This window comes from Strix uralensis, chromosome 15, assembly GCF_047716275.1.
Source record: "Strix uralensis isolate ZFMK-TIS-50842 chromosome 15, bStrUra1, whole genome shotgun sequence".
Taxonomy (NCBI): Eukaryota; Metazoa; Chordata; class Aves; order Strigiformes; family Strigidae; genus Strix; species Strix uralensis.
In genome coordinates this window covers 4,191,854-4,217,500 of record NC_133986.1, presented here as the reverse complement: position 1 = coordinate 4,217,500, position 25,647 = coordinate 4,191,854, and the positions used below count along the sequence as shown (strand labels likewise).

The 25,647-nt window shown below is 38.7% G+C and overlaps 1 protein-coding gene across 2 annotated transcripts in view; it reads left to right on the top strand.

Moving 5' to 3' along the window:
• ELP4 (elongator acetyltransferase complex subunit 4) overlaps positions 1–14,549 on the top strand; it is a 149,356-nt gene extending 134,807 nt beyond the window's left edge. For both annotated transcript variants that reach the window (XM_074884686.1, XM_074884687.1), the window contains one exon: positions 13,993–14,549. In XM_074884686.1, coding sequence (XP_074740787.1) covers positions 13,993–14,124 — 132 coding nt within the window. In that variant the 3' untranslated portion in view covers positions 14,125–14,549. The remainder of the gene's footprint in view (positions 1–13,992) is intronic.
• The last annotated feature ends 11,098 nt before the right edge of the window (positions 14,550–25,647 follow it).

Genomic DNA, 25,647 nt, shown 5'->3' with positions numbered 1-25,647 from the left:
GATTGACTTACAGTTTGGCTTACTTTTCATCTGATATTATTATTGGTGTGCAGATATGTTAAACTGATTGTTTTATGATGTTGAATGAACTCATTGTAGTCTGGTATTGAGATTGGTTGTAGACTGTGGAAGCAATAGCAAAGCATGAAAAAAATATTTTTTTATAATTACAGCAAACCAAAGCATTTCATATTCTTCCACTGCATATTTTGAAGTGAAAACATCTTTGTATTCTATGTCTCTTGTCAAAAATACGAAGCTTTAATATGTCAGTGCCGTCTATTCAAATGGAAAGAACCATTTAGATATTTTTTTCCTTTAGAGCCTCATCTTTTTCCAGTGCTGTAGCTGTTCCCCCTGGCAAGTTCCAGCCACATTCAAAATATTCAAATAAGATTGTCTGATAAGGTTGCCTGATCTCTTAGGTTTTTACTTATTTATAGGAAGAAATGTTTAAATGGTATTTAGAAGAAATAATTATACAGGGAGTACAAAATATATATTTCTTACTGGTATGTCTTCCCTCCCTCCAACCTGTTTTCATACTATAGGTCAGGACTTAACAGCTCTCAAGAGTGTCTGGCTGAATAGCAGCAGGCTTCTAAATCTCAAATCAAGTGCTCTTCAAAGCACCTTACTTCTCTTGAGATAAAAACTTGAGGCAGGTTTTTCTATCTGGCCTATTCATCAAGTATAGTCTACTGAATTGTTGACATTTCTAAACACTAAAGGGATTTTAAAGATCTTATTGCTCTAAAGAGACTTACTTGTAGTAGGGAATAAAGAAGTGAAATGAAAAAAATACTGACACATGAAAAGTACAAAACTAAATAGCTGCTAGAAACAGCTGAAAGCAAATAACTGTAATTTGACATATAGTTTCTGTACAAAACACATTTTTGATGCAGGAATATGCTCAAATGTTCAGCCCTTCCCCCCAACTTCCAGATAAACAGTAATGTTTATTTTAATCTCAATTAGTCACAAAAGTCTTGCATTTAATGTGATACTAGTTTCTGTCATTCATATTTAATATATTTGTTTCAGTTTACACTGGGTCCTACTGCCTTAGATAGACTCAATTTAAAAAGGAATTAGTGTGACCTGTCTTTTAACCTTTCCCCAGCCACTTCTTATTCTGTGCTTAAACTTCCTTTAAAGCATTGGTTTGCCAAAGGGTAGTCAACATGACCACTTGATCACCAGTGTGATTTTTATATTTTTTTGTATAAGCAATATCAATCACTGAATAAAAATATGCCACGGTATGTTTTCATACCAAAACAGGTTGATCCAATATTATAGATTTAAATTACACTTCAGAGATTTCTGAAGTCTTAAGATTATTTGGCAATAATATTACAAAAGGCTTTGTTAGCTGGAGTTTTAAACTGTAGCCCTTATGAGTCCTGGGGGATTAATACTGAAAATAAGAGATATTAAAATATTAATTTTATAGTGTCTACATCCTACCTGGGAGTTACAGGAACTGAACATACTTCCTATTTCAGTGCCAGTTTTTAGGGTAAGAAGACAATGATAAAATTTATTTTTTTTTCCCTCATCTGTCCTGGTTTTTGCCTTAGCGTGGAGCATCTGACAGTGGCATTTGCCATTGCAGAGCTGAAGTTTCTAGCTTGTGAAAAGCTGCAAACGTAAACAAACTGGTCATCTGTTTAGCAGCCTTGGTTTGTAAATGTGCAGAATTTTGTAAACTAGCAATACATTTATACACACTAGCAATAATTTGTGTTTCTCTACACATAATAATCCTGCAAGGCAGACTCAGAAAATACCTGTAGCAAAGAAGAACCTGTCCATGCATGAAAAGCAAAAGAGTTTTTTAAAAAAAAAAAAAAGATAAAAAGCTCCAGAAAATTAGTCTGCTTGAAACAGCTATTAAATTGTTCCTATCTCTGAAGCTTTACAAATGTGCTAATTGTTGTGTTCTGGTCATGTAATATGTTTCTGCACGAAGTTAAGGCGCTTCCCTGTTGCCGAAGCCCTAGTGCCTCCCGGGGGAGGGACTGGCGGGCTGTGTAACATGGGGTAATGAATCTTCCCTTTGGGCAGCACGTGCTCCAGGTCTGAACGCCCAGAAATGCTTCACAGATGTGCTGGGCTGCCTAGCAATGGAAATTTTCTAATTCTAGCTGACCTAAAAAAGTAAATAGACTACTGAGCATAGGGCTACTCCCGGTATAAAACAACAGTACCCCCCCAGCTAGCATTTACATTTTGCACCCCTACGCACTCCTTCTTCATAACCAGCAACTTGACAAACCTGTGACACTGGTCTCTTGAAACAGAGGCATTCAGGCACATATTGTATGGGTGGTTTGCATTATGTAGTTGAATGTAGAACAATACTGCTCACACTGTCTCAGTGCTTTCTAGAGCAATGCTGCTTGCCTTGGAGCGATTCTGTAGGTAGACACACTGGCCATTATCAGTAACGCATATGCAGTCATCAGTAATGTGTACATTTGCATGTATAGTTACATATTGTGCTTGTGTTTGTACACACAACTCCAGCTAAAGTATAGGAGGAAATCAGCATTGTCTATACAAAATCTAGAAAAACTGCTGAGGCAGCACTGGGGCACCCCACAGCTGGGCTGGTCCAGAGTCTCAGAGCAGCTCCCATTTTCTTCATTAAACTCTAAATCTCACAGGATCTATAGAGACACTAGATACTTGAAATCAATGGGAATAGGCAATAATGTATTTTAGCAATAGCTGGCAGAACTATTCAGAAATAGCTGGCAGAACAGTTCCATTCAGAAATCTGTATTTCTGTTGTCCCTTTTTTGAGTTGGCAAATCAGGCATTGAAATGCACTTGTAATGGAGACTTGCCACTGCGAGTTACCTGTCTTGTAGCATAACCTTTCTGTGAAGTGTTGAAATCTATCTGGACAACTTTAGCACGAGGCAGAATAAATTTTATCAGTTATTTATGTTTGTTGCACAACCCCAGATAAAATGGTGGTTTTTTAATGGATATATTAATGAGTTTCCTGAAATGTGACAAAATATGTAAACTGAGACAGAAGCTTGATAGATTACAGTGAACTTTAACAGATAGCTTTGGATGTGAACTCAAATATTTGGTTAGTTTCCCAGCTTAGCTGAAATTTTAGAGGGTGACAGTAACACTGTAATATGTTGGACCTTCTAGAACAGATGCTTCTGTCTCTGAATGCTATTTCTCCCTCCTCCTCACTTACACAGCTTTTGTTTGTACACACAGTGTCTTGAACACTTCTCAAGCTTCCCAGCAAAGAGACCCAAGTTGTTGTAGAGCAGCGTGGGCATTGCCAGCAACTCTGGAACATTTCCAGTGAGCCATCTGTGATTTGATATGAAATCCGTACTTTGTGGCACATTACAATGTCGTTTAAAGAAAGAGGAGATATAGTGGAGGCACTGACTCAGTGAGAAGCTTCATATAGTTGTAGGACTGAATTCCTCTCCTTGACCTTTTACACTCCAAGTTAAGAATTTAGTTTAAGCTAGTCATCCAGGTTTCCTGAATAATCAGCAGAGCTGGGCAAGCACTTACAAGGATGATTCATCTCATCCTAAGTATATAATATAGGTTAGACTGAATGGCTGACTTGTAGACAGCTGCAATTAAGTTGAATGAATCCATCAGGGAAGAGAATGTGACATTAACATTAGCATCCAGCCAGACTATCCTGAGAGCCCCAGAATTACTCAGACTTGCATCACAAGTCTCACACTCCTCTTACGTAAGCTCAAGGAGGAGAAATTCAGCAAAAAGAACAGATCTACAGGAGAAATGTTACCTGCTTTCTTTGGACATAGGCAATACCATCAGACTCATGAACTACTATTGGAATTTAGAACACTATTTCCCTTCAGCATTTAGACAATGTATTCCAATCTCATTAGCACACCTAGATAATATATCTCCTCCTGCCCTCCATCTTTCCCTTCACTCCATCTTCTCTTCAGCCCTTTGTCACTTAATTTCTTCTCCCATGCTTGTTCTCTTTCACTTGCCTTTCTGTGCAATATTTTTTTCAGTTAGAAGGAATAAAAAAAAGCTTTGGCATTAATACAGTATTTATATATCATGACATTTTTCCTTCTGCCTGGGTATTTTATCTTTCACTTCTTCCTTTTTACCCACTTTGTGTGTTCTGACTGTAAACTCTTCCAGACAGAGACAGTCTTTCAGTATGTCCTTGATAAGAGCTGATCAGTAAGTATTACAATGGTATGCTATGTAAGTATTTAGTACAGTTCTGAGTGTAAGATAACCATGTAGTTCTCTGAATTTTGGATCAGACAAGCAGTTGAACAGCTGTAGTCCTTGGATAGCCTATAACGATCACTGATTAATCCAGCCCCCTTTATATAACACAGGGAGCTGCTTCATTATGCAGAGACTACGGTTATAATATAAAACGGGTCTGTTACTTGTATGTGTGATTTAAAGCACTCTGTGGTGCCAAACACTCAGCATTCTCAAGTGTCAGAGAAGGTAAATCTTCCTGATATATTTATCTTTCCCTTGTGTCCCTTCACATGTAGTATCATCTTTAACACATCTTGGAGTTTTCCTTTGGAATTAAAGTGTCTGTTCAGTCAATTGTCTGTACTTTCTTTTCCTGTCACTGAAAAGTAGTGACTAATGCTGCACATGCAAAAACCCACCCATCTCTACTCACATGTTACTGGAACTTCTTCAGCCATCTGAAATCCCCTGGAGATTCATTTTACATAAACATGTACAGAACTGAATTTTATTGGTAGAAATATCACTGAAAGATTTTCACTTTGGAACAGCCAGTGTTTAAATAAACCAAGTTTTAAATTCAGACTCAGGAATTCAGATTTTAAGTACTTTGCGTAGTTTTCTGGTCAGAGAACAGAAACAGGACCATGTGGCATATCCAAACAAATTAGCACAGTTTGAATTGAATTGTCCTGGATATTATCATATCACTTCTGTAAAGCAGATCCACTGGGAAGCTGCACTGAAGAGGCACATATTAAGATTCAGCATTCTGAAATGTAAAATGGCTTTTACAAAATCTATCACAAAAGGAAGTGGGTTTATTAATGGTTCTTAATTTTGCCAGGTGTCTTTAAAGTCACTGTTTAAATAATCTCTTTGTAGTACTGGAAACCCACAACAAAACATCACTGTCCTGCAAATGAGGTGAAAGTGAGAATTACCCTGGTTTTATTTTCCATTCTGTAAGTGATGGAAAACAAGAGTTTTAGAATTGTGTTCAAGTATTTTAAGTATTATTAGCCATATATAAAAAATTATTTTCATATTAGCAATGTGTCCTTTAGCAGACAGACAGGGATATGTAGGTAGAAGTATATTTATCAGCTATTCTTAGTGGAAGCCACCTCTCAACACCTGATGTTAACAATAATTAATTTTGACGTCTCAGATTATGCTTCACCTTAAAAAAAAAGAAATAGGAAATGCATATGGTAAATGTGCTTATTTTAACATGCGTTGATATAGTTGTGATTAGTTATAAGTCAATCACCGTTACCTGAAAAGTAGAAAAATTTAGAATGCTCTTTTTAAAAGTCAAGTCTTTTGTCTTTACAATCAGTTTAGAAAATGTATCCATTGCTGTAATTTAAAAATAGCAATGTGAATATAGCAGAACAAGAAGAAATTGAGTTCATGTCCATTATACAGAAAAATGGTTACTAATTGGTTTGTCTCCTGAATTTGTTAAAATCCTGAGAAAATTGTAACATGAACAGAAATCTAAGAGTTTCATAGTAAAAGAGTTTAAAAATAGTTTGCCTAAGACCTAAATGCAGTTATGGAAGGGTAGTTTGGCACCATTCTCTCCACAAGATAAATATTGTGGATTGTGAGACACTATCACTATCTGTGAACCAAATTTCAGGACTATTACAAGATTTCTGCCTGACATGTGTCAAGGCTGTCTGGAATAACTTTTCTAGTCCTTGCTGTGGGAACTTATAATGTCTTCAGTGGTAAAGAGCTTACTGTTTTGTCACTGAGAAGTGAATTTACATTAACTCAGAAGTATTTTTAGGTTTTGTGGCATTAATAAGAATTTTACCTCTTTTCGTAGCCATATTGTCAGATTTTTATATGAGTTGTTAGAAAGTTATGTCAACATAAGTGATATGTCACTCCAGTAGACTACATATCATATAAAAGAGAATTCATTTCATCATAATACACATATCGAGTGTCTCTCAATTGGCAAACTTGGCAAGAGAATAGGCCAAAACTTATAGTCACCTCCATGTCAAATATTTGAATAGACTCTTCTCTGTAGAAGAAATTTAGTTTCATACCTGCACATCTTTGTGTTTATATTAAGCCCAAAAGTAATAGTTTGTTTTTGCCAAGAAGACCAGTTAGTTACTGTGCTTGATGATGACCTGTTAAGAAAGCAGTAAGGTCATTGACTATCAAAGCCAAGATGCTCCTGAAATGTGTATCTCTTAAGGAGTTTGTAACCATTTGGCAGCTACCTCAGTTAGAAATGCAAGATGTGACCTATGGGGACATCAGGTAAATCGGGACCTCACCTCGTAAGCATATTGCTGTGCCCTTGAAACTGTGGCTCGGGGCACCGCAGAGAATCAGTGCCACGTGTTGCCATTATGTTGAAGGTATACCCAGTGTACCTGGCGAGCTCAGCCACCGCTGTTAAATCCTTCCCCCGCTGCCCAAATAAGAAGAGCAGAGCAGGTACAAAAAGGTAACTAGGGTCAGCCACCAGTGCTGGTGACTGCCAGACAGATCCAAGTCCACTGTCAAGCTGAGAAGTCAGAGCAGCAGGTCAGGATCATACCCAGCTCAGCACAGCAGTAGCACAGGAAAATGGCCAGGGCTGGAGCACAGCGCAGCTCCCCAGCAAAGTGGGGAGCACCTGGCAGGGCTTTGCTGGCTCCTTCTTGCACAGCTCTTTCTCACCCAGCAACCCAGTTTGGGGGTGCGCAGCTGCATTGTATCAGAGCTGGCTGTGAGCATGGGCAGCTAAAGCCTCCAGTTTGGGACAGTAGTCTGCACTGCAAAGATAAAGAGACAGCTTAGTGGCTGTGGAGTAATTTGGCATCCCTCCACTGGCTCCCTCTTTTCTTGAGATGTAAGTTGCTTGTTTTCTTTTCCAAAGGCCTCCGTGTCCTTTTCCCCAGCCTGCCTGTGAGACCTTATTCATTATCAGGAAATCTATTTCCAATCAGGTAATGGTGACAATCACTTGACAGTTTGATAATTTTCAAGCAAGTAATGGGGTTCTTTACTCTAAGAGGAGGTTTTATAAAGCTGCATTACCAATCTCCTGCTTTCTCCTTAAAACCCACCTTTCTTTTGTTACCTACAAAAATGCTGAGGTCTTTTCCTAGGTACTGTGATAATAGAAATAATTACTAGTAATTATAAATGAGTTAATAATAAAAAGACATAAAAGGGAAAACAATGCAAGGCGTGCACTATGGGCATCAGAAGCAGAAGAGGAAACAGTAACAGGAACTTGGCCTCTGTAACACAGACTGTTCCTGTTCTCTCTTGTGTGGGTTTTATGGTATGGCAAGAGTTCTGCTTCAAAGAGAAATAAGTAGGATATAAAGCTCCCCAACTAGGAGTCTGCATCTTTCATTTTCCCAACATTCCTAAAATTCTTCTCCCCACCCCCCTCTTCCCCCTAAACCAAATCCCTTCAGCTTTGGTGACTTCAGTCTTCGTGGAGTTGTAGCAAATGGAACTGGAAGGGATCTAGAGAGGTCATTAACCCATCTCCCTGCCCCAAGGCAGGACTTCAGCCATATTATACTAATAAGCAATTTTTTTGGTCAAAGATCCAAATAAATGGAATCGTAAATATTTTTTTTTTTAAATTTAGTTTGGGGAAGTTTGGGCTCAGTTGTTAAAGTTTCATGTAGCTATTAGCAGAGTCACAAGGTTAACTTTAGTGGAATTACTTTAATATATGTCAAATTAAGAACAAACTGCCACCTCTTTTTTTATGAGATTCAATTATTTTGCATCACTATGTTGTTATGTATTTGTTTGCTACAGTATTACACTTTAATAGCTACCAAAATATTACAATTATTTTGGAGTAATATGAAGAAGAATTACTTTGGGTTTAGATTTTTGCCAGTATATGTATATCTGCTTATCATATTCTTGCTAAGCATTTTTATACTTTTTATTGCTTAAAGCATTTTACAGAATATGTGATTTTAGTAGCCCTCAATTAATTTTATGAAATTTTGCTGTATCTTGAGTGTCTTCCACCTCAATTATTTCTGAGTATTTTAGCCAGTGTAAAAACAATCTGCACAGACACACATTTCCTCAAATCTGAAAAGTAATTATATGTTTATATCATGTAGGTGTAATACTGGATTTCACTAGTTGCCTCCACAATGCAGTGCCAGTCGATTCCTCAGAAGAATATGTGTAGCTTATGTGTATAGTTGTATAGTAATCAGTTCTTTAACATCATCTCTAACAGCTAGCTCTTTGTTTAACATGTCATTGGTTACCTTGGTTCAGTCATATGATTTTTACTTTATTTTCAACCCCTTTTATAGTCAGTTAAAGCCTGCGTACTGTTTCTATGCATTTTGTAACCGAGGTATAATCAACATCAGGAGAGGTTGTTAGTAAAACTGCAGGTCAGGCCTCTTAATACTGAAGAGAGAAATAGTCTTACATTGGAAAGTCTGTTTTTTGGAATAAATCTGTAGAACAGTGCCCTTGATACAATCAGCTACACTGGCAAAAGCACTTGCTAGTATTTTTGTCTACTAGGGATTTTGTTTGTTTAAAAAAATAAATTACACCCCAACAAAATATACCAGCCCACTGAAAGTTCCTAGAATAGCCATGGCTTGGATCTTTACATCCCAGTCTTACAAGGCAGAGCAATGTCTGAAAACTGTCAGCACTGTATTGGACTGATTGCTCCGTGTCCCTTCTGGCCTGTCGTTTTACATATTCTTATCTTCCACTGGTACTGGGATTTTTTTTCCCCATGGAGAACAAATAAAGTAATTAGAAGTTTTCTTCAGGCAGAGGGAGGAGCAGAGGCAAGGTATGTAATAAGTTTTGTCTGAACTGTTTTCTTTCGTAATGCATGCCCTACAGCTGTGTGCTTAGCTGGGTTCGGTGTAATTGTTCCTAGCACCGCAAAGCCTTCGGGACCTGCCCGGAAGAGAGCAGGCGGGAAGCACCAGCACTCACATCATGCCCCTTCCCTAGCTATGCCTTGTACAGTAATAACCTTCTTCTGTAGCCAGTTATTTCTTAATCGAGTGAATGAAGCTTAGAGTCGGATTCTGAAGATCCTAAGTTTAAACCTTTCTGCCAGCCTGCATGGGTGAAAATAGTGATCATGTGATCATGTAATTAAACACACTATAATAACACAGATATACAATTAACTTTGCACAAAGGAAGTTTACTCCAGCATTCCCTAGTTTTTACACTGACAATCTTTACCTTTCTTTGATACAGGCTTTAAGAAATTATCACAAGGAGGGCAGTTGTAGGATCCTATTTTCACTTGCCTATTTACTTTTGCCAGACTATGACCATTTTCCCTTAAAATAACGTTGCCCTGCCAGCTTGCTGTGGGCTACAGGAAGTTCTGTGTTTATCCACACAGTGGAATATTTTAGTGACAATCTTCAATTATTTAAAAGAGCAAATGAAAATACTCAATTTTGTGTCTAGCATTTATGTCAGGGACATGTTTCTGCTATCCTGTGAAAATTCACCTGTCTGGTCCAGGCACACTCCGTTCTGCATATTCAGCTCGACCCTTTTCCAGGGAGGTACCTGCTTTTCAGACCAGAGGGTGAGCCACTGCCTGTGCCCACACTCTGATCAGGGGACACCGGGGCAGAGGAGGGGAGCAGGGGCAGGACAGGGGGATGGAAAGCAGTGCCAGCAGGAGAAAGAAGGGCAGATCAAGGTGGGAAGGGGAGGAGGACAAAATAGGGGATGAGGAAGACAAGGGGCTGAGACAAGGAAGGGTGGCCTGGTGCTGAATTTGGACCTAGGCATTAGGAACGGGAGGAGGGGATGGAATATGGGCAGGAAAGGGCAAGAGAAACCCAAGACTGGCAGGAGTAGGAATGAAGAGCTTGGAAGTAGAAAGCTGAGACTGGCCGGGGCAGGGGCTGGGGAGTGCAGCTAACCAGAGAAAGGGCGTTTTTGTCATGAAGACCAGTTGCAGGCTGGGAGGCCCGGGCAACGAGAACTGGGATTGCTGATGTGAGCAAAATCAGCCTGATTCTTATCAGACTGATAAGAGAAAGAGAGATTGAAAGGGATGGAGGTCACAGCCTCAGAAATAGCAGAGAAGTCTGTCCACCAGAAAACATTTTGTCCTAAACTGGGACTTTAAATGTGATTGTTTCTCTGTGGTCAGCAGATATCTGTGAAAATGTCTGATCGTTCTGTAATGCTGGTGTTCAAAAAGGATCACAGCCTATTCATGCTATCACTTACTGCCTTAGTTCAAGTGACCGCAACGTCCCTATTGGTGCCAAAAATAAAGGCCTGTTGTTTAACCTGTGGATGTCTGTATAATGCCGTGCAATGAATTTCCAGTTTGTTTGTGGTTTAAAATTTAGAATATTTTTAATGGTGTTAAAATATCTAATAGGATTAATATTGACAGCCCTGTTTATATTTTTCAGCTGCACACAGAAGATGTAAGGAATGATATTCTGAAATGCCTGTTCAGGCTTTATTCAGAGGTGGCGTGTTGTGTGTGCTGTGACTCAGATCTTAATGGCAGGATAATATTCAGTTGTTTGCAGAGGACCTAGTGTTGTTTATTGTTCAGAATACCTCTGATCTGAGGATGAATGTGGCATACACAGTGAAGTATGCTTCCTGGAGAACCAGCAATTTGTTGTAATGTTTGAAAATTGGGATTGTAGAGAGGGTGAGGATTGAAGGAGGTATGGTCTTGTAATTAAGACGATTGAAGAATATCATGAAAGGTGTGATGTGTCTCTGCATATACCACTGAGCTTCTGTATGATCATGTCACTTCAACCCAGCATTTTTATTTCTATACTCTTATTTTGTGTCTCTTGCTTTCTGAGTGCCTGACTTGGGGTTCTTGAAGAAATTCTAAGCACTCACAGCTAAGCACTCACAGCTGCAAATGAAGTTAGCATTTGATCACGTGAAACACTGTACAACACTAAACATTCTGGAGAAGCAAGTCCTAAATGCCTCAGATTGTGTTTCTGAAATTAGTAGATACCTTTTGCCATGTGTATTATGTGCCTCAATTCCCTGTCCCTAAAATGAAGGTAACTTTGCTGCCTTATCTCACGAGAATATTGGGAAAATAACACAGTTGGTATTTGTGAAGCATTCAAGTGCTATATACTGACATGTGCTATTGAAAAGCCATTCTGTCTTCAGAGCAAGGTTTGAATAGTGTACAATAAATAAGTCAGAAAAGTTCAGAGTAAACAGTGACAAGAAAACAAAATACTGAATAGCCAGTCACTAAATGAGCAGTGTGCATCCTCTTCACTGAATAAGATGGGGGAAGAATACATGCGTGTATAATGAAACACTGTATCATAACAAATATGTCTGTAAAAGCCTAATTCAGTCCCACCATCCAATCAGAGAATCTTTAATTTTTACTTTTCCTATCTGAGTCTTTGCAAATTTATGAATATTCTTCTATTTTATGTTTATAATGCATATTAGCAAACAAACACAGCATTGACTAAGAGGCTGTGTAAATACCAAAGATTTTTTTTCTTTTGACCGCACTTTAAGTCCAGGCCAGTGTGACAGGGTTTACAGTTGTTCCCTATCTGTGATATTAGTTAGTCCCTGCATATGATGAGTTTGCTGAGTCTCAGTTCTGTTTGCTCTTCATCACCTTGCTCTGAATCCATTTGGCAGACCAGGCAAAAGGGTTCATAATTGCAGGAGGAAGACAGCGGTACTACATTTCCCACAGAGGAAGCTGCCCCTCCTGCTCCCCGGTGAGGGCAGATAGGTGGGAACAGTGAGTGGGAGAAGGTTGGAGTAGTTCACTCGTCTCTCCACCTCCCACATACCAGATACCCTGTACCCTGCTGGCAGAGTACTGTACGCTTTTTTGGAAAGAAAATGTGACTGAAAGATCTGTCAAGTGCTCCCCTGCACTTCCAGGCTTTTCCTCATCCTTCATTTTGCAGTGGTTGCAATCCAAGTGGTACATTGGCTCTTTCCTAGCGAACGTTTTTCTTGGCAGACAAACAAGATAGGCACATGCCCTAGTTTATATTGTATTGATGCAGAAATGAGGCATCACGGAGCACAGTTCACATCCACAGCCATGCTTAACCTTCTTAGGAATAAGGGAAAAACTAAGTGAAGGATACCATACCACAGCCCTGATTTATTACAGTGAAAGGTAAGAGCTGCATAGTTATTAAATGGTATACGTGGGGAGTGGGTTTTGATACATAAATTGTGCTTCATAGGCAAAGTGCTACAAATAAATACACACATTTTTCCTATTTCAACACTGAGGTATGTCATCTCACCCTGGGCACAGGCTTTCCTACTGCACATGCATTACTTTAAACATTTCCTTCCCTTGGAGAAGACAACCACCCCGCACACATTCTCCTCCCTGTACTGCCCACAACCAGGAGTGGCCGGTGGTGGGAAGCACTTTGCAGCACCTCTCAAGTTATGCCTAATTGCACAGTCTCAAAACCAGCAATGAATTGAACAGTCAGCCTGCTGTAAATACAGATAATTCTTACGCTTTTTAATTGAATTCTTATCCTACGAAAGTTGCAAAGGAATTGAATAAAAGGCAGCTGTATTTACGTCTTGTGATAAAAGCAAAAACATAGCAAAAGCAGAGAATAAGGATAGTCCACACCGCCTCCTAATATAGTGTTGCAGCCATTACTGTTACTCTGTTCCCTTCAGAAGCATGTGCATTTTAAAAGAAGAGCCACACAGTTTAGCCTTTGCCTACTAAATCTTTCAAGAAATGCGCTACTTCCTTGATACCAGTTTCATAAATTATTGCACTGTGTAGAAGATGCTCAACTGTCTCATCTGACCAGCTTTCAGTACCTCACTGTGCCCAAAAGTGAGCCAGTAATTAACCGAGTAAAGCCTCAGTTTTACATTCATTTTCACCTTACTTGACAAAAACTAAATGGTAATGTCATGTCCTTTATATATCTCCAGTGTAAAAGATCCTTGGAGAGTTGAAATATTTTTGTCATAGTTGCAAAATAAGGTGTATTATGCAAGACCTGTGTGCTTGTGGATAACAGTATAACCTGTGTCTCAGTTTCCTCATCTGTAAACTGGATGTAATGTTCCTACAACTCACACGGGATGCTAAGGTTTGATTATCATATGTGATTGCCTTAATCAAATGCAACTACTATCACTGCTTGGTTTTATTAACAATTATCAGTAGAATATTAAGAAGAAACATTTAGCACAATGATGCTGTAACCAGGGTGAGCCCTCTCCATCTTTAGACCATCACATCATTTATTTTCAGACCCTGCCACAAAGTATGCATGTTTGAAATAAAACTATACTTATATTGTAATGCTATAGAAATGAAAGGATTTGATGTAGGCGTTGACATACAGGCAAAACACTTGGTTTTAGAAGAAAAATGCCTATAGATATCATTAAATACCTTGAACAAATTTTCTGTTTAGAAAATTTTCATGAGGAAAAAAATCTATTCCAATTTAGAGTATCTAATATATTGAAAACATACAAAACTGTTTCCAGGTCAGCCTAAAAGAGTGTCTGGGAAGTGTTTTATTTGTGTGAGTAAACATTGATAAGTCAGGAAAAAGACTGCATTTTGAAATATGCTATGGAAAGTAAATTCTACTGCAATTATTCTTTTTTTTCCCCTCCCTGTTTTTTCCTCTCTCTCTTCTCTCTCTCCCTCTCCCTCCTGAAAATCTCCTGCCACAGCGACTGCATTTGCCTCCAGACTTGTCAGACACAGTGAGCCGCACAAGCAAACAGGATCTGGCAGAATCCGCCAAACTGCTGAGCTCAGGATGTGGTGCTATGGCCATCGGCAAGAAGCACCTGGACTTCTAGTGATTTCTACTTAGCAGTTTCACTCAGATTTATATGACACTCTAATTATGAGTGTTAATGACTTATGTAAATATTTTTCTTAATGATTTGACCCAGCAGTCTTTAAAAATACATGTTATCATATGGTTCCTTTTTTTTTTTTTTTGTTCTGGTTTCTTTGTACTAATTTTGGGCTTGTTTGGATTTTGCTTTTTGTTAAAGCTTGTGTTATGTTCGGTCCTGCCATTGTTCTGCTTGACTGGAAACATACAGTATTTTGTTTCTTTCCTTAAAATATGAAAAATACTCTTATCCTTTCGTTTCTAGATTTTTTTACATTAAAAATAAAGGGATATTTTTCCCAATGGAATTTTTATATACGTACATTTAATATTTTGTATGAATAATAAGTTGGGTGGTTTATTGAAATAAAGGAATGAAACTAAGCAATTCATTGTCATGTGTTATTTGGAAAGGAAACTACACAGTTATGGTTTTAAAAACATTAATTTTTGTAATTGAAATATCATTCTTAAATTTCAGGAAATATTTACATTAGTTTATTAAATATGTAATAATAAATTTAAACTATATGAGGTAGTTTTTATTCTAATATGCCAGTAGTTACGAATGGTTGTTTTTTGAATCAGAATATATTCTAGATAATTACTTTGCCTTATGGCTTACTACATGCATTAAAATGCACTTGAATGGAATTTACTAACCATAGAGAAAAGAATTGATTTCCTTATGTAGTTCAAAACAGTAATCCTAAACAATTGAAGTCAGCACTATGAAATTATGTCAACAGACGTAATTCAAGATTGAAATTCAAACCGACAGCTACATTAATGCTAGAAAACCAGAAGAGTGCATGTGAGCGCGGGGAAGGATATCACAGCATGCTGGTCTAAAGCAGGGAAGAATATACAAGTAATTCAGGCTTCTGTACCCTCACATATATAATTTGCGAACTTCTAACTGTTTTGTATGTATCTCTGTGTATATCTTATCAAACAAAAGAACGGTGAAGCAAAGCTGACCTGTAAATTAAAGTGGTTTGCATTCTTTCTTCTGAGGCTGACTTCCATTTTGAAAGGTAATATCTTCTTCTCTGCAGAACTTCCAAACCACCCAGCTGTAAGATTGCATTACAGTTTCAAAATTTAGTCTTTATTATAGTGTATTACATGGCTGGAGTGAAACTGACTCTTCAAAGAACATGTTAATAGGCTGCAATAATGGTAACTTATTTTGATGGGTTTGGAACCAAGAGTTGGTTTAAGTGGTTTGCTTTTTTTTTTTCTGCAATCCAGGTTCTACTTTATTTTTTTCTTGACAACACTGTGTAAAACAAAGACATAGCTTTTAAAACTGTCTAACTAATATGATGAATGTCAATCACTTAAAAAACTCCACTGTAGCATAAACACATACTGTATACAGCTTTTATTCTGAATTAGAATAATTGAATCAATGACAGTGATTTGCCAGGATGTCAAATCTATCCATCATATCCTGTCACTACCAGTTTATTTTTTGTGATCAAAATCAAAAAGACTACTATTTTGTCATCAGCTATTTCATTAGTAGTAACAATCAGGTTTTCTCTTCTATATTTTTTAGATATGCCTGTTATATTTTTTATTTCTAAAGACACAAATCCTTTTTAAATCTTTTCAAAATAAAGTTTCAGAACTGAACTGTCAGTTTAATAAAGCAAAAAGACATCTACTTTCCTGTGCCAATATATTTAAAATATTATCATTGATGTCTCAAACATTTTTCTTTTTGTATTATGTGTAACATTGAATGGAAGTTCTCGTTAGATATTTAATTGTGCCTTTTGAAAGCATGAAATAATTTAAATACTTAAGATAAAGTGATTTTTAACAAAGGTGAAGTTTTACATACTACGTCTTTTTAATGTAAATAACACAAAACACACTATTCCTTTGTGAAATATAAAGTCAGAAGACATAAATTGCTGCCAATGTACTTAAATAGGTCATTGACTTAACATACAGGGGAGAAAATATCATGAAAGTCACAGTCAGTTTCTAGTTAACATATTCACTGAAAATTGTTAGCAAGTAGCATGCGTATTCCACATATGTATATGTGTGTCCTATGCATTTATAAGACTTCAATTTCAAAAACTCTGGTAGGTTAATATTAAAGCTGACAAATATTTTGAACAATAAAGGGAACTCCTTCTGCAAATCTGGATTAATTTTTTTTCTGAGTCCCTAAACATGCTTAATAAAATAAGTGTTAGAGTATACAGATGTACAGTGTTGTTTACCTAAGGCAAAAACATGGAGCAAAATTTCTCTTCATTTCTTCCAAGATATCGTATCAGTTACAACAGCATATGACAGTGACTTGGCTAATCCAGTAAACTGGTAAGTGAAATAGTGCTACGTACGTGCTGCTTGATAGTATGGATATATGGTAGACATAGTGTAGTTTTCATTTTTTGCACCATTTTTGACGTGGGAAGCAGGAGAAGTGCTTACATGGTGATTTTCTGTGACTTTTCCCCATAACCACTCTGTGACTGTCAAGCTCCTGTGTACAAAACATCCTTTGGTTCTTTCTTCTCTTGATTTGAAGACAAATATTTAACTAAGGGGTACAGCTCAGGTAATCGAAGAATGGGTGCAGCCTCTTTTGACAGGCTGTTGCAGTGTGCTACCAGCTTCTTTTTGCATCCTCAGAGCTCCCTTGTTGGTTTGGATGGAAAATCTGTGTGATCCTTACTTGTGCTCAGAGGGCTCTTTTCCACAAAGATTGCGGTACAAGATCTTTTTGTTTGTTGCGATTTTTTAAGTAGAACTTCCTACTTTTAAACAGGCTACAAACTGAAACCACCAAACTCAGCAGGGAAACAATAGATTCATCCCAGTGAAGACATTCCCAATTCAGCACGAGAACCTGATCTTTACAGAATTGTGACACACAGTCAAGAAAGCAGTAATGAAATTTAAAATGTTGTGTCTTTAACATGTCAAATAAGAATTCTTTATATAATTTCTGTTGTGTTGAGGTTTTCAAAATATAAGTATTTAGAATATGAGAAGAATATTATGATAGATTAGGTCTTTTTCTGTGTTTATAAAGAAATTTCAAAAGCGATTTCAAGATGCAGCTGAATTAAATTTTCTGTAACAGAAACTAAAAGTGTCTGAAAGTAGGCATTCAGCTACTTCAGATTTGACACGTATGGTAGTACGCCGCTGGTTTCGTCTTTAAACTTAATATAAACTAGTGATGTTGTTCCAAACACCGCTTTTGAAAAGTGCAAAAGTCTAACTTACAAAAATCCTTTACTATGCCAATATTGGAAAGTGAGCTATTAATCAAGTTTTTCTGAAACCACAAGGTTGTAACACATCCCTTTAAAAATGTATGTGTATTACACACACGAAGACACACACACACACACACACATATTAAACCAGTATTTCTCCAGGACTGTGTATTAGAATTTAATAACATGTTCTTCTTTTCCCTGTGCTGGAGAAACATCATCCATAACTACAGAGCGCAACAGAAATAGGAAAGATGCTTTTATGCCTTTAAGAGGTGGTGGAAGCAAGTACTATCCCCCATGACATCCCTTGGGGGTTTTATTTTCTCTTGTGAGCTACCTGAGTGCAAAGCCTATGCTTCTTTTTTTTAAAATCACACCGAGCACATGATGGTGCTTATTCAATAATAAATGTACCTGTGTAAAAAAAGAATGAAAGTGAATCCTCTTCATCTTAAGAAAAAAGGGAGCTTGAATGGAGGAAAAAAAAGAAAAATTTCACCACCATTTTTTTTTTCATTTTCTAGTCTAATGTAAGCAAATGTTAGGCTCTTTTTTTTTTTCTAAAAACAGATCATTAATACAGTGGATGCCTACATCTGTATTTCAGCATCTGAATAGATAGACAGATTTTTCAGGAGTGTTGATTATCAAGCATCCCGGAGCATCTGCTGAAAACTTGGCTGCTTATTTAAATTCCACCTTTAAACAATTCTGAAAGTTATTAGGCACATCAAACTATTTACAGACCTTTTGTCTATATGAAAATGAAGACATCTTTTGTGCTTTCTACATTTTATTGCACATGGATTTCCTGGTGCTGTAGAGTTTAATCTAAAAAATCTTCCAGAGAAGTCAGTGATGGTTTAGACCAGGAGGAAGCTGGTAGGATTAGATCCCATGGATCTTTTTTAAAATGTTAGATCTAGAGAATTTGTAGCTGCATATTCCTCTATGAAAAAATGTATTTTAAAGTCTTCTGGCATTGAAGGTAAATGTTAAATCCAAAATGCAGCAAGAATCAAAAAAAGTCTTCTCTCTGTGCTGGCAGAGTTTGAGTCTAAATGCTCAAGTTCTCAGAATGCTTTCAGCACTTACAGCATCAGAGGTATTCTCTTAAAAGTCTTGAAACAGGTGAATTTTGGTGCACTCTCAGATACTTTTTTTGGAGTCAGGTTAAAGCAAACTCACTAAAGCAAGCTCTTGCTGAAATTTCATGGGACTAGACTTACAGAACAGAAATGAGGTCTGGTTTGGGTTTAGGTATGAGATCAAGCAGTTTTCAGTGCCAGTATTTTGGGAAAGCATATTGTGCGGAGAAAAAGCTGTAAACTTGTTCAAAATACGTTGCTTGAGTGAGACTTTTCTGCAGTTCTTAGCATGTATTTATTTATATTTTCAAAGTATCCCAGAGCTACTCCTCATAGACCGGGACTATTTTGTGCAGGACATCATTCTTGGCCTGGGACTTGCACAGCTGCAAAACAAATTTGCCTTCCTGACCTATTTTAAATCAATAGGACAGGGATGAGGACTATCAGGACTTGATGCCAGTTCTAGCCCCATCATCTTCAGCTAGCAGCCATAGCTGGAAGCTGCATCTCCACCGCTTGATTCCTGACCAGGGAAGTTTTAATGGGTCCATTTCCTCTCCGGGCACATTGAACTTCTATATGGATCCAGCAGATGAACTGGTCAGACAACAGATGGACATCTGCTATCCATCGTGTATAAAGAAACTCCTGCCACCAGCATGGCCTTGTACTTGGAAAAGCTAAACTAATGAATAAAGCTGAACTCAGTCAAGACCAGATAGAGAGTGACACGTGGAGGAAAGCGTTTGGAAGAATTCTCCAGCATGGTGACATTTCCATTTATGGTGCTTCCCAGCCTACATCCAGGATAGCTCAGCAATTTTGGAAAATTAGCTGAGTGAGGAGGAGTTTGACAGTACGCTCTTGGAGACAGTGGAGTAGCAAGTCCATCTGTGTGGGAGATTGAGCCTTCCCAGGAGCCACCTCAAAACTAGTTCTTCCCAACTAGCAAAGGGTCATAGATAGGGAGCTCCAAACATACACCATCGATACGCCAGCTTCAGACAAGCAAATAAAACTTTATCACAACAAAACACCGGGAAAGAGGCTGGAAGCCCAAGCAGTATGGTAGGTAGGCACAATTACTTCACGCATGACAGAGAGTACAGCAGAAAGACACAGTAAAAGAATATATGCAAGGAGCAAGGGGGGTTCATTTAGCAGTCCTTGTCTATAGAAGAGTGAAATTTTAAATATGTCCTTGCACAAATAGGTGTAAATCAACAACGGTTGACAGAGAGCAACTGAGTTATAACTCAGAAAAATCATCAGACCCAACAGAAGCTTAGTTTGCGTAAGAATCAAAGGGTTTGAATGTATATTTTGCAAAGTAACAGCATTGACTTAAATTCAGAGAAATCAAAGTGGACAACTTGCTTCTTTAAAAGCAAAAAGAATATCGAACTTAAATGACTGGATTTTTATTTAATCCAGTCTGACAGAGGGAGTTTTAAAAATAAATAAACCCTCCCCTGCAGTATTTGAAACACAAAGCTGCAAACTATAGACTCTGAATATGAATCCAACTTTGCAGAGAAAAATGTAAAGGGTAAAACATAAACAGTTACAGGGAGAAATATACATTTTCTTTGCTTATGATAAGTTAACATATTTATTGTAACAACCTGAAGGTGTTTATCTGCTGTATGCAGTTCTATATAAATCAGAGTCCTTCTGTTGCTCTATATGTAATTTCTATGGAATAACTGTTTATAAACTTCTCAAAATCCATTGGCATAGGCCTGACCTGAAGGAGGTTATCTGTCAATCTACAGACTCCTCTGGTGCAGCTGGAAAAGCTTGTATGTCCCAGGAGAGGAAGAACTGCAATTCACAACCCTCCCCGGTTTTAGCTGCTGGAGTGTACGTGAGGTCTGTCAGGTGCCTGGAGGCAATTGCAACCTCTGCTGGAGGATTTCATGCAACTTACAGCTCCTGTCAGCACCTGAAGGTAACAAGGATCCTTCTGGGTTGCTCACAAAACCTCTGCTCACCATCTGACCCAGCTGCAATGCAACTTAGGAGGTCAGGCTCTAGCACCTGAGAAACCATAGACCTCTACCAGCCCAGCAAAAACAGTATCATGGTCTTTTATGGGGGCAAAGCAGCTCCAGCACACAGCCCACTGGCATCAGATGGGCATTTTCACCTTCGCCCCCTTCAAAATCATGATCGTCTCACCAGAGATATTCCCTGGTGGGACATTACCTAGGGGGAGGAAGAGAACAGTACAGAAGGCCCTGAAATTTTCACTGTACTAAAACATAGTCATGAGAGGTTCACAGTGAAGCCTAAGGGAAAGCATGTTGCATAGGGACTTTTCTCTAAAGGGCCATCTTCAAAAGAAACAACAGGGATTCTGGCAGCTGGAGGTTTTATGAAAATCTGTCACACATCAGCTGTATGTGTTGAAAGACTGATCAAATGGTTTCATTCCTTTGAGGTTTCACTTCTACAGCTGCTACAAAAACACCTTCATCTTCCACACAATCGCTATTGAAAACTATCTTAGGATAGTAAACTATCCCAAGTAAACTACCTTAAGTAACTGTCTGCTTATACATTGGGTTTTTCTTTCTTTACATCTAAGATATATTAGAGGATGAATTAATTTAAAATATATCCTAAAGCAAGGAAGTTGCCAACCTGGCCCCTATCCAAACAGTACTATCTTTACTACCACGCATCTCATGCGGATTGCTCCATTTTCTGCTACTTTCTCTAAGAGCTACTAAACAGATAACACATGTGAGAGACTTACCTAACATCATTCTCTAGCAGTAGTCCAAAGGGAGCTATGTTCCATGCTTTGCTTTCCACCCAAAGAGGAGGAACATTTCTTCTGCCTTTACCACACTGGGCAGGGCAGAGGCTTCAAGGGTCCCTGCACACTTCAGCCAGAGACACGCTCCCATGGCTGCCTTCTCTCCACAGCAAGACACATAAATACTCACCATCTGAACAAGACCAAACAGCCATCACAGGCTCTACTCTCACATCTGTAATTCATATGCCTATTTCTAATGGGGGGGGGGGGGGGGGGAGGAGGGGGATTGTATTTGGGTATTTGTAGGTGCTAATCACACTTTTGATTAGAAACAGGGCTGCAGGAGCTCATTAAGCAAGCAGGTGTCTTGTCAAAGAAGTTATTTAAAAAGAAGATGCTACACCATTCCTGTAAGGCAGAAGAGCCTTATCAGCTGCATGTGGAGCAATGCTCAGCTGCTGAAGCTGAGGACAAGAGCAAATGGAAACAAACTGAAAAAAAAAAAAAAATAATAATTATACATTTTCAGTTTTCATAGTGCTGTTTATACCATGGAAATTCAGAACAAATTTAAACCTTAGTATAACTCTAAACCTGCATATATTACCCAGAGAAAATGAGATAATATATTTTAGTCAGTAATACCAGAAAAAACAATTTAAAAAAAAAAAAAAAAAAGCTAGACACCTTTGGCCATAGAAGGTGAAGGAAATAGGACTACCAGTGCCTGGAAAGCCTGAGGGAGATGATTCTTTGCAGGTTGTTCTTTGCAACTGCAATCTTGCCCCCAGAGATAAATCCCATGTTAGGCTGCCTAAAGTAAACCAGCCTATGGGAACATTTTGCTCAGTTTATGAATAAAAACATAGCCAAAAAGAAGTGGTGAAATCCCCTTTCTGTGTTACAGCCTGGGTGAGAAAGCAGCTCTTTCTGCCTTCTGGAGCAGGGCACATGCTGACTTGTGCTTACCTTTTAAAAACAATTAAAGCCAGTAGCTGCACGGTGCAAGGCAATTCCAACACGTATGTCACCGCATGCATGTCTGCTTCGCCATCAGCATGTATGGCTCATCATCTGTCTGCTCTGAACAATAACTGTTAGGTTAGCAGCCTTTTCACTTGTAAATGTAAATATTGTATCTAGAACACAATATTTGAAATACAAAATACAGTGTTATTAAGACAGCACTCACACATCAATTCTTGTGTGACTATAATTTGTGAAATGCCTTAGGAGGGGCTTATAAATAAAGTATAAGGTGTTATTATGAAATACATTTTAACCAAATGCACAGAAATGCCTCATTCCTATTGAAATCAATAGCAAAACTCCCACTAATTTCAGTGGTAAAAAGAGGAGACCCTTGGAAATCACTGTTACACTGAGCAATACATTACAGCAGATTTCAGTCTTCGTAAGTAATACAGCTCTAAAAGAAAGGGGTTGAAAATGGGTGTTAGAGGCTGTCCAGAACATGCTAAAGATTTTCATTTCCCATTTAGGTGCTGGCAGCAGCGGCTGGCCAGGCAGCACGTCCCCACGCAGCCGCGCGCCACCCCCTCGCCCATTTGCAGCAGCGCTCCAAGGCCGGCTGGGCGCTGGGGCTGCTCCAGGGCCTCGCCTGGCCCCCGGCGAGCAAGCGGGAGCTGGCACGGGTGCTCAGGCGTGGGAGCCCTGGCGCCCTCACCCCCACCCACCCTGGGGAAAAGGCTCCTGACGGGGCTGTGGACACGACGTGCAGTGCGAGGCTGCCTGTAACCCGCAGAGCCCCCAGCACGCACGGCGGCAGCTCTTCAAGGCAGGCAACGCTCTGGGGACTAAATGCCCCAACTTCTTCCTGATGTGCAGCCAGCCAGGGACTTTTCCCCGCCGACCTCCCTCCATAGGGCACGATAACAAGCCAGTGAGCCAGAAATGTCTCCTCTCCGCTGCGGCTAGCTAGCCTGTCATCAAAATAAGCTCAAGGTTCATCCGCACACGCAACTGCTTTATAGCATTGCTGCAACTGCAGAGGTGCGGGGCTGCGAAAGGCTGCAGCCCCGAGCACAACCTGCCCTGAAGAAGGCTTCAGAAGGGCTGTACAGGGCTGGCGATGGCTCGATTGAGGCCACCAGTGGCTGGACCGCAGGCGGTGGAGCTGCACGGCCAGGAAAACCCAGGAAGAGCAGGGAAGAGCTACGGGGAGCTGCATCTGCCCGCGTATCGGCACCTGCAGAAACAGCAACCACGGCACAAAAGCTCTCGGGGAAGGAAGGGATGGGAAGCTCATTTCCATTCCTGGTTGAGCAGAAGTTGGCGTTTAGATAGCAAATTACATTAGTAGGTATAAACACACTAAGTGGCTATGTAAATGCTGGGTTTGTACCTGTAATTGATTGTTCCCAGAATCGATTTAGCTATGCGAGAGGGGACCTGCCTGTTGTGGTGTTTAATGCGATCTATCCATATCTTATAAATATATAATCTGCATGTGCATGTCTGATAAAACTATGTATAAATTTTTAAAAATCCATGTTTCATTAATATTTGCCAATGGATGGCTTCCAGGTAATTAAAACTACTTAATGCTGGTATAACAAATATACTTACAACTGACCAGTATCAATTAAAAAGAAAGATTTTAATCTATTGGTTTTGCACATTTTGGCTTGCTTTGGGCTCTTGATTCTATTAACTATCATCTCATGCTTTGAGGGAAGCTGCTCTTTGTCCCTAAAAGATTCAAAGTTTACGTGCATTTAATCTTGTCTGCAGCATTGTGACTACCTCAGCACCACAACTCTTACTCCAAGTTTACAGTGAAGTGTTATCTGCAGTGACAAATATGCCGAAAGGAAAACATAACCAGCCTAGATAGTATCTTTGCTTTACAAAGGCTGCTTGTGATGCCTGTGCTTTGACTCAAAACTCCCCGCGCATTGGCTTTTTAATCATGAGATCCCTTTTTCAGCACAGCTTCGCAAGTAACAACTGCACCACAATGAGCCAGCTTCATAGATATGGGAATGTTTAGATTTCCCTGCCAGTGACTAAAGGCCTTTAGCTTTCACTAGCCAGTCCCAGCTCGCATTGTTGTTGCCTGTTGATTTGTCTTCTCTCATTATTCCTTGACATGCAGCTCTCCACCCACGCCCACACTAACAACCCTCACACAAAGCGCATTGAGGTATTAACCAGGTTACAAGTTCAATGGAAAATTACACTAAGATTGTGCTGTGTGGCAATATAAAGGGATGGTATTCACTCTCCCAAAGAGCTTGTTAAAAACACAGCTGGTTTTTTTTTTTCTTTTTAAGCATTCTAACAAAACCAATTTTTAGAAGTCAGGAATGTATATTTGTGTGTATATGTGTCTATACCTACTTTATGTATAATTACAAAAGATAGACACGGGCGTGCATCGTGTCTCCACCACTGACTGGCACGATGCAAACTCCCCGCTGGAAATTCTGCTGGATTCTGGAGTTCATTTAGAGCATCCCCAGAAACCCAAGCTAAATAAACAACCTCCTCCTGCTCTCAGCTGCAATTAGATACATGAACCTATCTTCTTTTTGTTAGCCCAAATTACAAGCTGGTGGAAGGGATGAAAGTCTATAAAAACGTTTCTTAAGAATCCCTCCTTACTGAAAACTGAAAATAAATGCAAAATAAAACTTAATGAGATTAACCTAACACAGTAACAAAATTTGCAACACCACACTATAAGGTTAAAAAGAAAATAGTATAATAAAGGAAATACAAAGGCTTTGGCATGGTTTTTACAATCAACAATGGTTAATTTTGATATGTAGTTGTGAACAACTTCAAAACACTTAAGTTTAAAACTCTTGCAAGCACTTTTAATTGATTAGGAATGAATTCTAGATGCACAAAAATGATTGGACTGTGAACAGTAGTACAACTATATCTAAGAACAATTAACTCTTGCCGACCAAAAAGAAACGTATGATGCATGAAAATGTGTATAAAACATCTATAGAATATTCTTGTCAAATATAAATGAAATTAACTTTATTATAGAAATCATTCTGGGAGATTTCTAGGGAAGACAAATACTTACATTTCGACATAAAACAAATTGGATTATATCGAAGACACAATCTACCTTTTATCTATCAAACTCTTTTCTTCATCAAAGTTCTCTCTTAACCCCTGTTTGCACATAGCTTCAGCCGTTAACAACCTTTGGAAATACCAACAGATATTTTTCTTACATAAATCTAGTGCGTATTGTTCCAGGTTTAATTATATGCAATGGAATGATACAAACTTGGAACATCAATCCATAATCTATGAACAGATTGGTAGAAGTATTCGATATATCTTGATAAAACTCTTAAATTCGTGGCAAAGCTTGTTGATCATGG